This window comes from Aquarana catesbeiana, linkage group LG02 (genome assembly GCF_042186555.1).
Source record: "Aquarana catesbeiana isolate 2022-GZ linkage group LG02, ASM4218655v1, whole genome shotgun sequence".
Lineage (NCBI taxonomy): Eukaryota > Metazoa > Chordata > Amphibia > Anura > Ranidae > Aquarana > Aquarana catesbeiana.
The window spans coordinates 129,155,185-129,177,129 of NC_133325.1; the positions used below are offsets into that span (position 1 = coordinate 129,155,185).

The 21,945-nt window shown below is 42.6% G+C and overlaps 1 protein-coding gene across 1 annotated transcript in view; it reads left to right on the forward strand.

Annotated features, from left to right (window-relative positions):
* XPO4 (exportin 4) overlaps nt 1-21,945 on the forward strand; it is a 231,381-nt gene that overhangs the window by 55,182 nt on the left and 154,254 nt on the right. The window contains exons 3-4 of the mRNA XM_073613453.1: nt 1,269-1,410; nt 7,322-7,460. Coding sequence (XP_073469554.1) covers nt 1,269-1,410; nt 7,322-7,460 — 281 coding nt within the window. The remainder of the gene's footprint in view (nt 1-1,268; nt 1,411-7,321; nt 7,461-21,945) is intronic.

A 21,945-nucleotide genomic window follows, 5' to 3' on the forward strand; every position in this document is an offset into this window, starting at 1 on the left:
AGGTAGAATCCTTGACTTTCTGCAGATGGGGTGAGAAATAAGGCTGGCCTTGAGTGCTTTATAAGGACAGGTCTCGGCCTTATCGGTATTATTTCAACAACCACTTGCTTCGCATTCGTTGGTTCGTAACTTTATTCAGGGGGTTACACAGCTTAATCTCCAGTTAGGTAACCCCTGAACCCTTGGGAATTGAATTTAGTTTTGTCGGCATTACAAAACAGCTTTTTTTTTTCTGGTAACTATATTTGCTGCAAGAAGGGTATGAGAATTGGCTGCTCTTCCTTGTAAAGAGCCATATTTTTACTCACAAGGATAAGGTAGTATTGCGTCCTCATCCTAACTTTTTACCGAAGGTAATATCAGGATATCATCCTCCCTCTATTTTTCCAGAACCCTGTTCTATGGAAGAAAAATCACTACATTCTCTTGATGTGGTGAGAGCAGTCAAGTTTACTTAAAGGCGACTGCTCAGATTCGGAAAACGGATGTTTTGTTCGTGTTGCCTGAAGGTCCTAAAAGAGGACAGGCAGCATCGAAATCTACTGTTTCTAAATGGATTCAATAAGTAATCATTCAAGCTTATAGTTTAAAGAGGTAGTTCTACCCTCTCAAATCAAAGCGCAATCCTCTAGGGTTGTTAGTGCTTCGTGGGCAGTGCATCCCCAAGCCTCCATGGCTCAATTCTGCAAGGCTGCAACTTGGTCTTCAATCCATACATTTACCAGATTCTATCTGGTGGATGTAAAAAGACATGAGGATGTCGCCTTTGGGCACAGTGTACTGCAGGCAGCAATATAACTCCTCTAGTCTCACGGTGCCCTACTTTGGTTGTGTCTCCCTCCCCTCAGTTGGCATTGCTCTGGGACATCCCACATAGTAATTACTATGGCTCTGTGTCCCGTGATGTACGATTAAAGAAAATAGGATTTTTATAACAGCTTACCTGTAAAATCCTTTTCTTTTGAAGTACATCACGGGACACACAGGTCCCGCCCCTCTTTCTAGTATACACGTGTATTGCTTGCTACAAAACTAAGATACTCCCAGTACTGGGAGCGGTTATATAGGGAGGCAACTTCCTGTTTAAGGTGTGCCAGTGTCCAGCACCTGAAGGTGGACTATAACCCACATAGTAATTACTATGGGTTTGTGTCCTGTGATATACTTCAAAAGAAAAGGATTTTACAGGTAAACTGTTATAAAAATCCCTAAAAATTTTTGTGGTGCATTACTGGTTTTAACATCCGTTTTTTTCTATGTTTATACAGAAACAAGTAAAGTGGACTATGTACTGTTTCAAGCCGCCACAGCGATAATGGAAGCCGTTGTACGAGAATGGATCCTCCTGGAAAAAAGTAGCATTGAATCACTCCGAACATTCCTATTAACTTATGTCTTACAGAGGCCTAAGTAAGTACAAACCTGTTGACAAAGCTTATCTGTGTGATGACAAAATCGCAAATTCAGGCAATATTCCAGCAAGGGTGAGGAGTGTAATTTCTGGTTGCAGAGGAATGCTCTTTTCCTGTCTTTCTCCAGTGCCTATACTAGCATGACAATAGCTGGGAAAATGTTTTTCTTGCTACCACTAGAGGGTGCTACACGGGAAAAAAAATAATCCCTACATTGTTTCACGATTACAATGTCCTCAGAAGCTACAGGGATATGAAGGCAGATGAACTTCACATTTTACTCCATTGATTCTCATTTAATGTCGGGTCCTATTTATTGGTAATGTAGAATATAAGTGTCAGGTCAATTCTTACATTAAAGTGTAAGTTTACCTATTCACAAAAAATTAAAGGTGGAACACCTTTTCCACCCTCCTGTTCCCCGCTACACTTTACCTCCGTGGGTGATTAGCTGTCGCTGCCCACACAGCTGGTGCAGCAGTCCGGGGATTTAAAAGCTTCCGCTTTCCTTAGTGCTTCTGGGACAAATTCCGACTGGTCCTAGTGGTCACATACCAGCACGAGACCAAACAGAATTACCCTTGAGCCATCCCAGAAGCCATCATGAAATAAGGGGAAGAACCGTGGGGCTTTCAGTCCCTGGACTACTGCACCAGCTGTGTGGGCAGTGAAAGTTAATTACCCATCGAGGTAAGTGCAGCAGGGACTGGGAGGGTATAGGGTGTTCACCTTTTCACTAAAAATTAAACACTTTAACAGATCACCAAAGTTACTTTTCACCTTCCCCAAATTCTTTGCCTTCATGCTTTATACTGTAAAAGGGTTTTCACTCTACAAGGCCTTGCGGTACTGATTGAGCTGGTTGTGCATGTATTTGTGATTGTGCCTACTCTTTCAGATCTTCTTAGTTACGTAGCTTGACTGCCTACTTTGACTGCTTTACTACTGATCCCAGAAGTACAGGCGAACCAGTGACATAAATTTTATCTCTACAGCCTAAGAATATGAAGACCCCTAAATATGGTGTTTTTGGTGACAGGTTCACTTTAAATGAGTCTGCTGGCTCATGCTTTTAACTGACTGGGCCTTGAGGTATTTAAAGAAACACAATAATGGTTTTTAAACTTTACAAGGTTGTTATCTAATTTTTATAAAATTCTTAATCTTTTCTGTAAAAACTTTGTTTCATAACATTAAAGTGTGCATAAAGCCTAACAATGAACATCTCTTATTTGCTCCTTTTATCTTTTAGATATAACTTTTAAAAGTCTGTTCACTTAGTGCAGAAATTACCTACTGATCATGTCAGATATTCTGAGCTCTGCTGTGTCCTGTCACCTCTTATGTTATTTCAAGAAGTCTTATTAGCCCTCCTAGTTCATATCTTGGACTTCAGAATAATTAGTCTGTGTTGTTGACACGAGGAGAGTGAAAGAATTTGATTTCTCTAGCAAAATACCACTGGGCATGGCTGTCACCACTCGGTGCACAACAATGCTGTGTTGTCATCCCTTACTAGAACCAAATGTGGTTGCATTAGATTTTATTTTTTAAGGCTAAAAACATTTGCAGCAAGTACAGAAAATACCTGCTGATCTTGCAAAAATGCAGCGTCCTTGTTATGTTTTGTAAGATGAAGTCCAATCTGTGTGACTTTCTAACTATGCCTTACATAATTACATATTCGGTAAGGTTCAATAAAGACAACAGCCCATCCAGTTCTACCTGTCTAGGTGTGTGTAGAAAAAAAAAAAATTTCCCATATCCCGCTATATTATTTTCGCTAAGATGCATGTCCAAGAGTCTCTTAAATCTAGCCATACTTCCTGCCAACACCACTGATTGTAGAAGGGAGTTCCACATCCTTATCGCCCTGACAGTGAAAAACCTGCTACACAGCTTAAGGTTAAACCGCCCCTCTTCCAGTCTCATGTGGCCCCATTTCCTCTTACACTCCCTGGGACTGAAAAGTTTCAGACTTATGCCCCGTACACACGGTCGGACATTGATCAGACATTCCGACAACAAAATCCGTGGATTTTTTCCGACGGATGTTGGCTCAAACTTGTCTTGCATACACACGGTTGCACAAAGTTGTGACGTAAAACACGTATGTCGGGACTGTAAATGGGGCAGTAGCCAATAGCTTTGGTCTCTTAATTTATTCTGAGCATGCGTGGCACTTTGTGCGTCGGATTTGTGTACAGCTCTCAAACTGGGTGTCGGAAATTCCTATGGAAAATGTGTGATGGAGTCTACACACGGTCGGAATTTCCGACAACAAGGTCCTATCACATTTTCCATCGGAAAATCCGACCGTGTGTACAGGGCATTACACTGGGATCACTGTTGAGATATTTGTATATCGCTATCAAATCTCCTTTCAAGCATCTCTTCTCCAGGGAGAACAAATTTAGTGCTGTCGTTCCTCATAATTGAGGTCCTCCAGTCCCCATATCAATTTGGTTGCCCTTCTCTAGACTCGGAGTACTCCAGTTCTGTTTTTTTTTTTTTTTTTTTTTTTCAATGGGTCTGTTAGGATTTGCTTTCTTGTGTTGCCAACCCTTCAGATGGACTGCTTTTGAACATCCTGAAGGTCAAAGATTTCCTGTATCCCTCACTGGACAAGAAAGAAAATTGGATTTTTGTGCTTGCTGTAAAATCTTTCTTTGAGTCCATTGAGGGACACAGGTCCCCCTCCCCTCTGTGTTTTATGAGCACACTCCCAGCACCCCGGTAATAGGAGAGGTTAATCTTGAGCTGACCTACAGTTTGTTTGCCAGTGTCTGATTCTCCTGTAGGGAGGCAATAAAGCCTAGAGGTTATACTTGCCATATCCTTCAGTGGTCTCCAAGAAAATAATTTTATGGTGTAAACAAAAATCCACATTTTCATCAGACCAGTATGAAATATTACATTGGAATATACAATTCTCTTTCCAGTCCCCAGGTGGAAACATGAGTCTCCTTTTCAAATGGTTACTGGGTAACTTTTGTTGCTTTGCTGTTAGACTGTTTCCAAACTCAATATAGATCAAGCCCAAATTTACACACCAATCCATTCAAATGACTCATCTCATTGTCCTCCGCTACCCAGATTGCTTTGTTCATAGGGGTGTGCAGCGTTACAGAAAAGTTACAGAAATTAGAGGATTACCAGTATGTTAAAAGCTGAATTGCAGCTATGGATTTTTTTTTTTTCTAGCAGTAGCCACTTCAGTGATTCTCTACTTCTGCAGGGATTATTCAGGTATGGAATATACATACAGTTGTGCTCATAAGTTTACATACCCTGACAGAATTTATCATTTCTTGCCCATTTTTCACAGGCTATGAATGATAACACACAAACATTTCTTTCACTCATGGTTAGTGTTTTGCTGAAGCCATTTATTATCAATAAATTACTCTTTTTAACCACTTGCCGACCAGCCACCACAGTTTTACTGTGACAGAGCGGCACGGCTGGGCGAAACAACGTTATGTAACGTCGCTTCGCCCTGTGGCCACTAGGAGCGCCCGTTGCTCGCCCCCGGAGCCGATGCGAGTGCTCAGTGGTCTTGACCGCCAGGCTCCCAGGATCGCTCGTAACACACCGAGAACAGGGATCTGTGTGTCTAAACACACAGATCCCGGTTCTCTGAGGGGAGAAGAGACTGATCGTCTGTTCATACAAAGTATGAACAGCGATCTAATCTCCCCTAAACAGTCCCACCCCCCCTTCAGTTAGAAAAGAGGGGGAACACAACCCCTTGATCGCCCCCTAGTGTTTAACCCCTTCCTTGCCAGTGTCATTTACACAGTATAATTTATAGCACTGATCGCTGTATAAAATGACAATGGTCCCAAAATAGTGTCAAGTGTCTGATGTGTCCGCCATATGTTCGCAGTCATGCTTAAAATCGCAGATCGCTGCCGTTACTAATAAAAAAAATTAATAGTAAAAATGTCATAAAACTATCCCCTATTTTGTAGACGCTATAACTTTTGCGCAAACCAATCAATATACGCTTATTGCAATTTTCTTTTCTTTTTTTTCTTTTTTTTTCTTTCTTTTTACCAAAAATATGTAGGATATATATCGGCCTAAACTTAGGAAAAAAATAGTTTTTTTTATATATTTTTTGGGGATGTTTATAATAGCAAAAATGAAAAAATATTGCTTTTTTTTTTTTTTCAAAATTGTCGCTTTTTTTTTTGTTTATAGTGCAAAAAATAGAAACCACAGAAGTGATCAAATACCACCAAAAAGCTCTATTTGTGGGGAAAAAAGGACGTCAATTTTGTTTTGGTGTAACGTCGCACGGCCGCGCAATTGTCAGTTAAAGCGATGCAGTGCCGAATCGCAAAAAGTGCTCTGGTCAGGAAGGGGGTAAAATCTTCCGGGACTGAAGCCGTTAAATCATAATGACAACAAAAACTAGCCTTTTTTGGCCTGATAACATTTTGGCCTGATAACATGCACACAAGTTGACACAAAGGGGTTTGAATGGCTATTAAAGGTAACCATCCTCGTCTGTGATCTGTTTGCTTGTAATTAGTGTGTGTGTGTGTGTGTGTGTGTATAAAAGGTCAATGAGTTTCTGGACTCCTGACAGACCCTTGCATCTTTCATCCAGTGCTGCACTGACGTTTCTGGATTCTGAGTCATGGGGAAAGCAAAAGAATTGTCAAAGGATCTGCGGGAAAAGGTAGTTGAACTGTATAAAAAAGGAAAGGGATATAAAAAAAAGATATCCAAGGTATTTAGAATGCCAATCAACAGTGTTCAAACTCTAATCAAGAAATGGGGAAAATGAGGGGTTCTGTTGAAACCAAACCACGGTCAGGTAGACCAACGAAAATTTCAGCCACAACTGCCAGGAAAATTGTTAGGGATGCAAAGAAAAACCCACAAATAACTTCAGATGAAATGCAGGATTCTCTGAAAACGTGGTGTGGCTGTTTCAAGATGCACAATAAGGAGGCACTTCTGGCTGCATGGTCGAGTCGCCAGAGGAAAGCCATTACTACACAAATGCCGCAAAGTATCCCGCTTACAATACGCCAAACAACACAGAGACAAGCCTCAAAACTTCTGGCACAAAGTCATTTAGAGTGATGAGACCAAAATTTAGCTTTTTGGCCACAACTATAAACGCTACATTTGAGAGGAATCAACAAGGCCTATGATGAAAGATACACCATTCCTACTGTGAAACATGGAGGTGGATTGCTGATGTTTTGGGGATGTGTGGGCTACAAAGGCACAGGAAATTTGGTCAAAATTAGTGGCAAAATGAATGCAGTATGTTATCAAAAAATACTGAAGGAACATTTGCATTCATCGGCCAGGATGCTGCGCATGGGATGTACTTGGACATTCCAACACGACAATGATCCAAAACACAAGGCCAAGTCAACCTGTCATTGGCTACAGCAGAATAAAGTGAAGGTTCTGGAGGGGCCATCTCAGTCTCCTGACCTCAATATCATGGAGCCACTCTGGGGAGATCCCAAACGTGCAGTTCATGCAAGATAGCCCAAGAATTTACAGGAACTGGAGGCTTTTTGCCAAGGGGAATGGGCAGCTTTACCATCTGAAAAAATAAAGAGCCTCATCCACAAATCCCACAAAAGACTTCAAGCTGTCATTGATGTTAAAGGGGGCAGTACACGGTATCATGAGTGAAAGAAAAGTTTTTGTGTTATTCATATTCTCTGAAAAATGGCCAAGAAATCATAAATTCTACCACAGTATGTAAACTTATGAGCACAACTGTACCTACATTGGTCCAAACCTATAAACTTAAGAATGTGCAATTTTTAGAGCCTGATTTTAGGATGCCTTATGCAGTATATTTGTATACCTATAACGTCGCACATTCAGTGATACGCATTGTAGTTACTTACCTTGTTTTACATTTGCAGCCTCCAGAAGTATGTACGAGAACAGATCCTCTTGGCGGTAGCAGTCATAGTAAAGAGAGGATCGTTGGACAAATCCATTGACTGCAAAAGCATTTTCCACGAAGTCAATCAGTTAATCAGCAGTGGTAATCCTACAGTTGTAAGTAGTAATAATTGTGTCCTCATACTTCTTAACTTCCTTTTCTTTTCAAACTATCCTCTCGCTGCCTTTGGGAGCAGCTTGTAGGACAGATCTGCAAAAAAAACAACTAGAGTATTTGATTGAACAAGGTCTACCTAGTTTACATTTATTGTGGCATAAAAGGAAAGGTGAGTGTGTTCTTCTGGATTAAAGCGGATTAAAACAAAATGTTTCACTTAACACTACATGGACAAAACCACAAGTTTGCTGCAAAGATGAGGGGGATCCGAGTAGTCCCTACAGCTTGAGTGACGTGAATATTTAGCTTGAATCATGCTACTATTGCATAAGTGTACTACAAGAGAGATATTTTCCATCCTTGCTTTTTAATGGTGTCGTCTTTCCCCAGAACCTAGCTTGAGTTTCCTTTTAAAAAGGGCCATTACGTTTGGGCATCAGATCACTTGCATTGCATGCACTGTTATAAATTTGTGTGTTGCTGATAATGTAGTTTAAAGTCAGTCATTCCATTAAAGTAATGAGAGTTTCTTTAGATCAGTGGTCTCAAATTGGCGGCCCTCCAGCTGTTGCGAAACTACAAGTCCCATCATGCCTCTGCGAATCATACTTGTAACCGTCAACCTTGCAATACCTCATGGGACTTCTAGTTTCGCAACAGCTGGAGGGCCGCCAGTTTGAGACCCCTGCTTTAGATCCTGTCTCCAATGAGGACTCGGACAACTGAGAAAACAATTTTTTTTTTTCTAATCATTACTAAAGCAACTTCTGCAGTTAATTAACGTTGGCTGTCATCAGTTTTGTAAAACAGGTTAACCTAAAACAATAGGTGTGTACTGTCCTACAAATCATCTTTTCGTTATAAATTAATTTTAGTAGTTACATTAAGCAGTTAGGCTCGGTTCACACTACCGCGACTTGGGATCCGACTTGTAAGCCCTCAAGTCGCCCCAAGTCGCCCCAGAAAGAGATTCACATTACAGTGCATGGGAGCGTCTTAATAGACACTACTGAAGTTGCTCCGACTTCAGAGCGTACTCCCTGTACTACTTGGATCCGACTTTGATCCGACTTCAGCCTATTGACTATCATTGAAGTCGGATCGCCGTCTCGCATGATCCGACTTCGGCATGCGACTTGTGCTCAAATGATCTTGAGGGGAACTCCGTGCCAAATTTTAAATAAGAATCCGGCATGGGTTCCCCCTCCAGGGGCATACCAGGCCCTTGGGTCTGGTATGGACCTTGAGGAGAACCCCCTACGCCGAAAAAACGGCGTGGGGGGTCCCCCCCAATCCATACCAGACCCTTATCCGAGCACGCAGCCCGGCCGGACAGGAATGGGGGTGGGGACGAGCGAGCGCCCCCCCCCCCTCCTGAACCGTACCAGGCCGCATGCCCTCAACATGGGGGGTTTGGTGCCTTGGGGGAGGGGGGCGCGCTGCGGCCCCCCCACCCCAAAGCACCTTGTCCCCATGTTGATGAGGACAAGGGCCTCTTCCCGACAACCCTGGCCGTTGGTTGTCGGGGTCTGCGGGCGGGGGGCTTATCGGAATCTGGGAGCCCCCTTTAATAATCCCGGCCCCCCACCCTATGTGAATAGGTATGGGGTACATGGTACCCCTACCCATTCACCTAGGGAAAAAAAGCGTCAATAAAAGACACAGTACACAGGTATTTAAAATAATTTATTAGGCAGCTCCGGGATCTTCTTCCGACTCCGGGGGTCTCTCCGGCGTCTTCTCCCAGTGTCCGCATCTTCTGCCGGCTCCACCGCTATCTTCTGGCGCTCTTTTGCCAGCGGTGGTCCGGACCTCTGGATCATCTTCTTCCCTCTTCTCTTCCAGAGATGTTGACACGACGCTCTCCCCAGCCAGAATGGTTTCTGTGCGCTCTGCAAGGGACTTATATAGGCCGTGACCCCGCCCCCTTATGCCGTCACAGTCCCTGGGCATGCTGGGTCTGTGACGTTTTAGGAGGCGTGGTCACCGGGTGATGACCACGCCCCCTTATGACGGCACAGCCCCAGCATGCCCTGGGACAGTGACCTCATAAGGGGGCGGGGTCACCGCCTATATAAGTCCGTTGCGGAGCGTTCAGAGACCATTCCAGCTGGAGAGAGCGTCGTGTCAACATCTTTGGAAGAAAAGAAGAAGGCAGAAGTCCGGACCACCGCTAGCAATTGAGCTGCAGAAGATAGCGGAGGAGCCGGCAGAAGATGCGGACACCGGGAGGAGACGGCGGAGAGACCCCCGAAGTCGGAAGAAGATCCCGGAGCTGCCTAATAAATTATTTTAAAAAACCTGTGTACTGTTTGTTTTATTGACGCTTTTTTCCCCTAGGTGAATGGGTAGGGGTACCATGTACCCCATACTCATTCACATAGGGTGGGGGGCCGGGATTATTAAAGGGGGCTCCCAGATTCCGATAAGCCCCCCGCCCGCAGACCCCGACAACCAACGGCCAGGGTTGTCGGGAAGAGGCCCTTGTCCTCATCAACATGGGGACAAGGTGCTTTGGGGTGGGGGGGCCGCAGCGCGCCCCCCTCCCCCAAGGCACCAACCCCCCCATGTTGAGGGCATGCGGCCTGGTACGGTTCAGGAGGGGGGGGGGGGCGCTCGCTCGTCCCCACCCCCATTCCTGTCCGGCCGGGCTGCGTGCTCGGATAAGGGTCTGGTATGGATTGGGGGGACCCCCCACGCCGTCCTTTCGGCGTAGGGGGGTTCCCCTCAAGATCCATACCGGACCCAAGGGCCTGGTATGCCCCTGGGGGGGGAACTCATGCCGGATTTTTATTTAAAATTTGGCGCGGAGTTCCCCCTAAAGATTCATACCAAACACAGTGGCGGGGATCCAAGTCGGATCCCCGTTCATTGAAAGTCGGATCCACAAGTCGTGTTGAAGTCGGGTTGAAGTCGCGTTGCAAAGTCGCATTGAAGTCGTGTTGCCCCTGTGTGAATCGAGCCTTAAAATGTTTGAGTGGTTTAAAAAAAAAAAATTGCAACTTTAATATTTAAGAGTACAGCCAAAGCTCGTTTGGCCGTACTTCTATGGATCACAGGAGTGCAGTCAGTCCTGCACTCCTGTGACCAGTTTTCAGCTTCAGCCCGCTATCAGATGACGTCGGAGTCGGTGCAGGCTCAGGAAAGGTCATGACCATATGGTCGGTATCCGCCTACATGCCTGGACCAGCACCTGACTCTGCTGGGAGCCTGAGTTGACCACTGCCGTCCCCTTCACAGCGCAGCACTCCAGCAAGCATGGTCAGCCACCAGCTCTCTGCTCATGGAGCTCCGAGAACCGAGCGGTCGGCGGTGTTTAAACGCTTGGTTCTCAGTATTAGAGGCTGCGGGGGACGTATGGTAAGTATGATTCTGGGAAAAAATATTTTAATTCAAAATAAGCAACATGTTGGTGAAAATGAAGAAGTAAAAAAAAGTGTACTACCAGCACACCCAAATGCTTCTTCTCCAAGGTAAATCTAGTGATCGCATTTTGAAGTGACTAAAGGTCCTCTCTTATCAAACATTGCTTTTTTACATGTGATCAGTAAAGTTGCTGTAAAAGGTTTGGTTGTGTTTGTGACAGCTTTTTCATTTCAATAGTTGTTTGAGGACATTTTCAAACATAAAGTGTAAAGGACATAAAGGTAGTTGCTCATACAAATCCACATGCAACTATAATTTAACAGGGAAAAAAAAAAATAAAAACAGAGTGATAACAAGTAGAATTATCGTAAGCCATAAAGATGTGCAGAGAAAGTAATATTGTTTGAATGAAAGATTGAGACCTGCAAAGGTTTAATTGTACAAAGTTGTACAGACAATTTATCTAATACAGGGAGAAGGCATCCTCCAGCAGGAGGCAAACATTTGTTTGTTGATGCCATGGGTGTGGACTAGAATGATCACTTCTGAGCCGATAGGAAGGTTGCCGGAATTCCAATGTCGAGCTACAACTAATCTGGCAGCTTAGGAGTACATGCATTAGGAGGTGTTACATACATAGTTACAGGCTGAAAAAAGACAAAAAAGACAGTCCATCTAGTTAAAACAAAAATACAATCCCATATACACAATCCTTCATCCACAGTTGATCCAGAGGAAGGTGAAAAACCCCAGCAAAGCATGCTCCAATTTGCTACAGCAGGGGAAAAAAAAATCCCTTCCTGATCCCCTGAGAGGCAGTCGAATTTTCCCTAGATCAACTTTACCTATAAATGTTAGTACCCAGTTAGTTATGTACATTTAGGAAAGAATCCAGGGCTTTTTTAAAACAATCTACTGAGATGGCCAGAACCACCTCTGGAAGTAGTCTATTCCACATTTTCACAGCTCTTACTGTGAAGAAACCTTTTCCGTATTTGAAGATGAAATCCTTTTTCCTCTAGATGTAAAGAGTGCCCTCTTGTCCTCTGATGACCTTAAAGTGAATAACTCAACACCAAGTTCATTCACTGTATAGACCACATTATGTATTTGTACATGTTGATTATATCCCCCCTTAATCTCCACTTCTCAAGAGAATAAATTCAGTTTCTCTAATCTTTCCTCATAGCTGCGCTCCTCCATGCCTCTTATCAGTTTGGTTGCCCTTCTCTGCACCGTCTCCAGTTCCCTGATATCGTTTTTGAGAACTGGTGCCCAAAACTGAACTGCATATTCCAGATGAGGTCTTACTATTGGTTTGTACAGGGGCAAAATGATATCTTGCTCTCTGGAGTCCATACCTCTCTTAATACAAGAAAAGACTTTGCTCGCTTTTGATCTACCAAAACCCCCAGATCCTTCTCCACTATGGATTCTCTGTTGTACTCTCCATAGTATGTATAATGCATGCATGTTCTTAGTCTCTAAGTGTATAACTTTACATTTATCAACCTTAAACCTCATTTGCCACTTAGTTGCCCAATTAGACAGTGCAATGAGGTCAGCCTGTACATTGGAGACATTCTGTAAGGACGCTACTACACTGCATAGCTTGGTGTCATCTGCAAAGACAAAAATGGTACTGTTAATCCCAGACCCTATATCATTTATAAGGATATTAAAAGTAAGGGTGTCAGCACTGAACCTTGCGGTACACCACTGATAACCTTAGACCATTTAAAGAATCATTAACCACTACTCTGAATTCTGTTTTTTAGTCTGTTTTCTATCCATTTACAAATTGATCTTTCTAAGCCTGTAGACTTTACCTTACACATTAGTCATGTGTGGGGAACTGTGTCAAACACTTTTGCAAAATCAAATATACCACGTCCACATCCACCACTCTGTCCAAGGTTTTATATACCACCTCATTAAAAGAAATCGGCTTTGTTTGACAACTTTTGTCTTTTCATGAATCCATGCTGTCTGTTGCTTATTTTTTTCCAGCAAGAACTTGTCTATGTGGTCTTTTATTAAACTCTCCAGTATCTTCCCAACAATAGAAGTTAAACTAACAGGTCTATAGTTACTTGGTAAAGACTTTGATCCTTTTTTAAATATGGGCACCATATAGGCTCTACGCCAATCCAGTGGTACCATTCCAGTCAATAACAAGTCCCTAAAAATTTGAAATAATGGTTTTGAAATTACAGAGCTCAATTCGCAATCCATGGGTGGATGCCACCTGGTCCAGGTACTTTATCCACCTTTATTCTGTTTAAATATTTATGGACCATATCACTTTTAAGCCGTTGTGGATCATTTGGGGCTGTGTCACTACCACCCCCATTATGGACATGAGCTCCTCCATACTCCTTTGTATACACAGAGCTGAAGAAGCTATTTAATTTGCCTTCTCTTTGTCCCCAGTCACCCACTCTAGATTATTTTGTAAAGGGTCTTCATACTCAAAGCTGACCTTTTTACTATTAATATATTTGAAGAATTTTTTGGGGTTTGTCCTACTATCTTTCTTTTGCAATCTGCCATTTGTTTAGAATTTTTGCATCCTTGATTTTCTTTTTACATATTCTGTTATATTCTTTGTAGCATTTAAAAGATGATAGTGTTCCTTCAAATTTTATATTTTTTAAAAGTTCTTTTCTTATTATTTATAGCCATTTTTAACTTTGGCCGTGAGCCACATAGGTTTTATTTTTAGCCTTTTAAACTTATTGCCCATGGGAATATACTTTGCAGTGAGTTTGCATACAGACTTCCCATTTCTGTTCTGTATCCATTGATGCCAATATTCCCTCCCAGTCTAAGTCTTGGAGAGCAGCCCTTCCTCCTTGGAAAATTTGCATTTTTATCTTTCCTGTATGTGTTTGTTGCTTACAGCTAACATTAAATGAAATCATGCTATGGTCACTGCTACCCAGATGTTCTTTTATATGAATATTGGTAATAAGCTCTGCATGGTTTGAGATTACCAAGTCCAGTTAAAATCCCCAATTATTATTATTACTGTACCAGCCTTTGCTGCCCTTTCCATCTGTGCAAGGAGCTGAGTCTCCACCTCCACATTAACACTAGGAGGTCTGTAACAAACTCTAATGATAACCTTTGTAGTGCATACACCCATTTGCAGTTCCACTCATAATGCTCGACTCCTCACACTCTCCAACTAGGTGCCCTTTCACACTCACTCTTGATCACTTCTCACGTAGAGACAGACACCCCCCCCTCCGTTTTACCCTGTCTCTCCGAAAGAGAGCATAGCCAGGAATATTAATAGCCCAGTCATGACAATAATGAAGCCAAGATTCAGCAATACCGAGTAGATCGTAGTTCTCCTTGTGCATGAGAGCTTCCAAATCACCTATTTTGCTTCACGTACTTCTGGCATTGGTGAACAAACAATTTAATTCATTGTCACGTTTTGCAAACGTATGTTGTTTTTTATTTTAGTACAAATCGTACCATTTCCAATGGTTGTTTGTAACATAGGAACCTTCATATCATTGCCATAGCCCCCCCCCCCATCTTTCCCCATTCCACCTACCAATAGGGGCTGACCCCTGTCTGCCACATTATAATCTAATTCACCCTCCCCCCACAATCCTAGTTTAAATACTCCTCCAGCCTTCCCATAAACCTCTCACCCAGCACAGTAGACCCCCTCCTCCCTTCCATTGGGGTGCAAACCATCTTTAGCATATAGGTTGCACCCCGAAGAAAAGTCAGCCCAGTGCTCTAAAAACCCAAATCTCTCCTTCTTACACCAGCCATGCATTCAGCTTTCTAATCTCCCCCTGCCTTTCCTGTGTTGCACATGGCACGGGCAATATTTCAGAGAATATCACCTTGGAAGTCCTTCCCTTCAACTTGCAGTCTAGTTCTTTAAATTGGTTCTTAAGGCACCTCCACCTTCCATATATTGTCATTAGTTCCAACATGGACCAAGACAGCTGGGTCATGCCCAGCCCCTCCCAGTAATTTATTAACCTGGTCCACCACATTGTTGAACAAGGGGAGGGAAGTTCTCTATACCAATACTGAGCATGGCCAATTCGGGGGAAAAGGTGTAGGCTAAGGTTGGTGATGTCAGATTTTAGCCAGAAGATGTCCACCCACAATTTGGGAATTAGTCAAGAAAATGTGGTATAGATTAATTACGGACCCGCATTCTCTCGAGTCCAGCATAGAGAAGAAACAGAGAAGTCAATTTTGTGGAGAATATGGGGTGTAACAGGATTTTTGATTTGACTGGGTCTTGAAGGAGAAGTATAGCCAAAGCTCGTTTGGCTGGACTTTTCCAATGGATCACGGGTGTGCAGTTCATTTTGGCTGAAGTCCACTCCCTGCTGACATCACCGCGAGGCACTACGTTATTACGACACAGTCTGGCTCCGCCAGGCGCTGAGAGCCTGAGCCGGCCGCTCCACTCCCTCCACGGGCCAGTGTTCCAGTGAGCGAGGAGGGGACAGAGCAGAGAGCTGTGACTGACAGTCCACAGTTTTCTGCTCACGGAGCTCTGAAAACCGAGTAATCGGTGGCATTGGATCTCTTGGTTCTCAGTGTAGAGGCTCCAGAGGACAGATGCCGCATCGGGACCTCCCCTCCTGCTGCCATTCTTTGTGGCTGTAAAGTCACTGCATAATTACTGTTATCCACTCTGTTATAGCAAGCTATATTGCACAATGTATGTGTTTTTTTTTTTTTTAAATTATGCAGCCAAACACCTTATTGCACAGCACCGCTGTGTGGTCACATGACTTTCCGGCTGGAGTTGGAGGGGAACCTCATCCCCTCCTGCTGTAGTCCTCAGATCGGGGAAGGAGAGCAGAGGGAGGTCATGTGACAGCACAGCGACGCTGTGAAATAAGGTATTTGGCTGCATAATTTTAAAAAAGCACACTACACTGTGCAATATATCTAGCTATAATAGAGGAGATTCCAATAATTATGTACAGTGACTATACAACCACTTTAACGTGCAAGATTTATCTTTATTGATCCTTGTTATTAAATTCAGGATTTATATAGCACCAACAGTTTGTGCAGCGCTTTACAACATGAGGGCAGAGAAGTACACTTACAGTACAGGAGGAATCAGAGGACCCTGCTCATTAGAGCTTACAATCTCAAACTGATGGTCAAGTGAATACAAAGGGAATGGGCTGATGGGGAAGATAAAAGTACAGTTGTTAGGTGGAGGCACAGGATAAGCTTCCCTGAAGAGAATGGTTTTCAGGGATCACCTAAAAATGGACTGAGTGGGGTAGGGATTTCCAAAGGATAGGAGAAGTTCTGGAAAAGTCCTGGAGGCGAGCATGGGAGAAGGTGATGAGAGCTAGAGAGCAGGAGGTCTTGGGAAGAAAAAAAAGGATGATTTGGTGGGTATTTTGAGACTAGGTTAGTGATGTAGCTGGGGGCCGAGTTGTGGATGGCTTTGTAAGTTATTATTTTGAATGTAATTCATTGGATGAGTGGAAGACAATGGAAGAATTGGCAGGGAGGGACAGCGGACATTGAACGGTAAGGTACTGTAATAAGGTAAATAGAGATATGTGGCGCTAACTCAAAGTGCATAAATGTGATAAAATACATATTATCCAATTCATCAAGTAAAGTGCATACGCGTAAAGAGCAAAATCACATAAAGTGACTAAACAGCCATTAAATTCATAAAAAGTGACATCGGATAAATAACAGTGAAAATCATGAAATATGACGTCAAATAAATAGACAATTCAAATGAAGGTGAATATATTTGAATTGTCTATTTGACATCATATTTCATGATCTTCACTGTTATTTATCCGATGTCACTTTTTATGAAATTAATGGATGTTTAGTCACTTTATTTATGTGATTTTACTCTTTACGCGTATGCACTTTACTTGAAGAATTGGATTATATTTATTTTATCACATTTACGCACCTTGAGTTAGCGCCACATATCTCTATTTACCTTATTGTTTTTCTGTGTGGGAACACTGCCGTATGTGTGGCGGCTTCTTAGTCCTCTTTAGCTGCTTTGGCTCGCCTTGGTTTTGAGCATTAGTTTTATTTTCTGTTTAAGGTACTGTAATAGTAATAAAGGTAAGCCAAAGAGGAGGAAGTTGCAGTAGGTGAGGCTTTGTAAACTAAAATTCAGATTTGTACTAATTTGTTTTGCGGTCAGAGGCTTAGTGCCATAAACAGTAATTACTATTTACAGAATGAGTTGTGTGTATTCTGACATATTATTGGAGTTATAGTTACATAGTTACATAGTTACATAGTAGGTGAGGTTGAAAAAAGACACAAGTCCATCAAGTCCAACCTATGTGTGTGATTATGTGTCAGTATTGCATTGTATATCCCTGTATGTTGTGGTCATTCAGGTGCTTATCTAATAGTTTCTTGAAGCTATCAATGCTCCCCGCTGAGACCACCGCCTGTGGAAGGGAATTCCACATCCTTGCCGCTCTTACAGTAAAGAACCCTCTACGTAGTTTAAGATTAAACCTCTTTTCTTCTAATTTTAATGAGTGGCCACGAGTCTTGGTAAACTCTCTTCTGCGAAAAAGTTTTATCCCTATTGAGGGGTCACCAGTCCGGTATTTGTAAATTGAAATCATATCCCCTCTCGAGCGTCTCTTCTCCAGAGAGAATAAGTTCAGTGCTCGCAACCTTTCCTCATAACTAAGATCCTCCAGACCCTTTATTAGCTTTGTTGCCCTTCTTTGTACTCGCTCCATTTCCAGTACATCCTTCCTGAGGACTGGTGCCCAGAACTGGACCGCATACTCTAGGTGCGGCCGGACCAGAGTCTTGTAGAGCGGGAGAATTATCGTTTTATCTCTGGAGTTGATCCCCCTTTTAATGCATGCCAATATTCTGTTTGCTTTGTTAGCAGCAGCTTGGCATTGCCTGCCATTGCTGAGCCTATCATCCACTAGGACCCCCAGGTCCTTTTCCATCCTAGATTCCCCCAGAGGTTCTCCCCCCAGTGTATAGATTGCATTCATATTTTTGCCACCCAAATGCATTATTTTACATTTTTCTACATTGAACCTCATTTGCCATGTAGTCGCCCACCCCATTAATTTGTTCAGGTCTTTTTGCAAGGTTTCCACGTCCTGCGGAGAAGTTATTGCCCTGCTTAGCTTAGTATCGTCTGCAAATACAGAGATTGAACTGTTTATCCCATTCTCCAGATCGTTTATGAACAAATTAAATAGGATTGGTCCCAGCACAGAACCCTGGGGCACCCCACTACCCACCCCTGACCATTCTGAGTACTCCCCATTTATCACCACCCTCTGAACTCGCCCTTGTAGCCAGTTTTCAATCCATGTACTCACCCTATGGTCCATGCCAACAGACCTTATTTTGTACAGTAAACGTTTATGGGGAACTGTGTCAAATGCTTTTGCAAAATCCAGATACACCACGTCTACAGGCCTTCCTTTATCTAGATGGCAACTCACCTCCTCATAGAAGGTTAATAGATTGGTTTGGCAAGAACGATTCTTCATGAATGGCAGATTCATGTACAAATAGTGCTTGTAGGAGTAGCTACTCCTGCTGCTGACTTTTTTATTTTTTTGGCTTTTTATGACTGGAAGAGCAGTTTTCCAACTTTAATACTTTTACTTTTTAAAGTGGTTCTAAAGACTGTTTATTTTAATTTTTTTACCTTAATGCACTCCCTGCATTAAGGTAGAAAAACACCCCACTGTTTCCTCTACTCTCAACCACATCCCCTCAAACACTTACCAGAATCCTCTTACAATCCAGTGCTGTTCTGGCTACAGCAGCTCTGCTCTTCCTAGTCTCACAGGAGACTCTGAGACCAGTGGGAGCCATTGCTGCTGCTGTCAGTCAAATCCTGTGAGGAGGGAGAAGGCGGCGTGGCCAAGCCACACAGTGTGCGTCTATGGACGCACACAGCCAGGCTCGAGAGTGTGCTCGCTCAGTTGCTCCCTCAGCACATGGCTTGCTATGGGGGGCACCCCTAGGAAAGAGGAGCGAACAGCGCTGGTGGAGGACTCCATAAGGAGGCAGTAAGGGGCTGCTCTGTTTAATATTATTCCATGGAGCAGGTAAGTATAAAAAATCTTTTTATATTTTAGCCAAAAGAAAAAAATCACTTTGTCTGCTCAAATAACTGCATCTGCACATAATCTGTGGTTTTTATTTCCATCCACTTGAATGTTTCCACCACCATTGAGTGTCAGTGGTTTTAAAGCACCCGAGGAATCCAGAGATAATACCTTGTAGCACACTGCAGTGACTCTTAAACCAGATAGCAGCTTGCTGTTTTAAGGTCAGACGTCATTGCAGAGAGGTCAGTGAATTGGATCCAAGATGTGTGGAATGTAAACTGATAACTGCAGGTTTAACCTCTGCATTTCATTACAGTTTTCCATTTAGGTTTAAAAGTGATTCCAGAAGTAACGCAAACCCTGGATTCAACTTTTTTTTTTTTTTTTTTCAAAGGCTTTGGGACTGTATTCTGTATAAATACAGCCAGCCTTCACACGCTTTTTAATCCATGGAACCAAATAAGTTTCTGTCCTGGGACCCAGTATGAGACTTATTACCAAGTTGTCAGCAAAGCTATACAATACATAAGCCTAATACTAACAAAAAAAAAATCAAGCACACAGTGGTAAACATACAGTATTTTTTTCCATTCAGATATAGTTCTTATGTTTTGTTGTCATTTGTAAAGGGAGGAAGTGACTACTCCCATCTTATCCACAAATTAACTCAAGGCAAACTGCTAAATACATCGATGAAATGGGTAAATTGAGGGCCGGGTCACACCATATGCATTCTGGATGCGTTTCTGCATGCGTGTATTTGATGTGTTCCAGTGTGTTTTGCTTTTTTCTCTTTATTTAAAATATTATTTAAAATAGGGACGTGTGTTCCAGTGCGGTTTTTTTACGTGTTTTGCCGCACTCAAGTACAGTTCAGTGCAGGGAAAAGTGCAGTATGTTCTTTTTTTATTTTTTTTTTCTGCACTGGATCTGACCACACTGGTGTGAACTAGGCCATTGGAACCAATGTAACCTACATGCATTTTTGATGCAGAAGAAAAAACACACTGGATTGCATCTGGTGTGGGCCAGTCCTGAGCCGTCTTACCTGCCAAAATCCTTTATATTTCTGTCTACCTAGTTCTGAAAATTAAGCAGGCCTGCCATAAAGCTCAGCTAGCATAGTGATCTCACATTGCTAAAATTCAACTTTATTTTTCAATTTTAACACTTTGGTGGATTTATGCAGCAATCGCCTAACTCTTAACATCAGTAATACACTTCTCTTACTTTGTGGATATGCCTGCTGGATGCTTGAGGGTCTGCTTTGTTTCTGATATGTGTATGTCTTTTGTTACTCACATACTTATTCGAAGATGAGGGGCTTGAAAAGATGCAGTCAATTGAGTGGTGTGATTTAAAGACTTAGTGGTGTGATTTAAAGACCTATTGCATGTATTTACAGGGAATGATTCCCCAATATGTTATCTCAATCTTCTAGCATCTCATAGCATGCCTGCCTCTGTCACATGTACATTCTACACACCCGTGGTTTACTGGGGGCGGTCATCTTTATCTGGTGTGTGCTAGGCGTATAGTGTTCATTTCCAATGCATTGGAAGCTTTTATTGGTATAAGGTTCGTATTTTAGGGACGATCATATGACCCCAGCATGTAATCCACATTCTTTCCGGTTGACTTGCAAATACTATTCAAATAGTCTTAGAACAGGTTGAGAAACCAGAACGCTCATACGGATCTAAAGGGCTCATGGTCAAAGGACTTTAAATAAGACATGTGCAGCAGCAGCTGGAAACATCTGCATACAGTGTGACTTTCTTTCTACCCTACCATCTTTTGCCAAGAGTGTGTTCTATTGAGCTCACTTTCCCTTTATTCTTCTTCAGCATAAGATCTCCAGTTAGCATGTGATGCTCAAAAGTTAAATAGGATATAATCCAATGCAGCTATTTATTTTCTTTGTAGCGATTTCTCTCTGCTACTATTAAAGTGTATATAAAGGCAAACCTTTTTCTTTTTCTTTTTTTAAAAGGTGTTTATTTTAAAATACAAAAGAAGATAACAAAAGTGGGACCATAATTACAGTTGCGTAAGGTGCATTTAGTAGAACACCTACGTAGTAAAAACACTAGAACACGTTTACAAGTCCAAGAAACAGAAATACCCCAGTAACACACATTCATACCTTCATACATACAACCATTCAATCCTGCAACACATGGGACCCCGTAAGGACAGCAGAGGTCCTGAATCCCCCTATGTAGTAGATGCTTCATGAAAGACGTCTCGTTAATCTAAGTTTTTTGGTATCTTGCCAGACAATAATATTAGAGTACATAAGTAGTGGGTCTACTGGGAAAGCTGTGAAGAGAGGACATCCCCCCCCCCCCAGAAATACTCTGATACATCAAGCCATGGTTGCCAGATTTTAGTGAACTTCTTAGGGCATGCCCTACTCTTGTATATCAATTTAAATTTGGGAAGGACCCCATGAACAATGCGGAAGAAGGCGTGGGCTGAAAGGGGGCCCACATCCTTCCAGTGCATAAGGATGGACTATGTATATTTTATGCACGTAAAATCATAATTACTGACTATGTAGCTATGGTTTTACGTGCATAAAATAACATACGTAGCAATGTCCTGGCATAAGTACGGTGAACATGGTCACTATCCTGTCCCAACCCCATCTGTACCAGCCTAGCTGGAGTATAGTGTAATCGGTGTATAAACTTAAATTGTACCAGTAGGTCAGCCGTGCTAATGATATCCTGAAAACATATCTGTTGCCTCTCCCCAGTCCTCTTCAGAAAGCTCAAGCATTGACAATAGCCATTTGTGGCGAGAGTTCTGGAAAGGATCAGCTCACCACCATTTGGAGGCGACCATAAAAGGTCGTCACCAGTTTGGCAATTTCTGGGAATGACAGGAGATCTTCAGTAGACGATTTCATGAGCTCAATGGTCAAAGATCCGAACTGCGCCCGGATGGCGTCTCTGAGTAAGAGGTATTTGTAGAAAAATGTATGGTGCAGGTCATATTTAAGCCTGAGTAC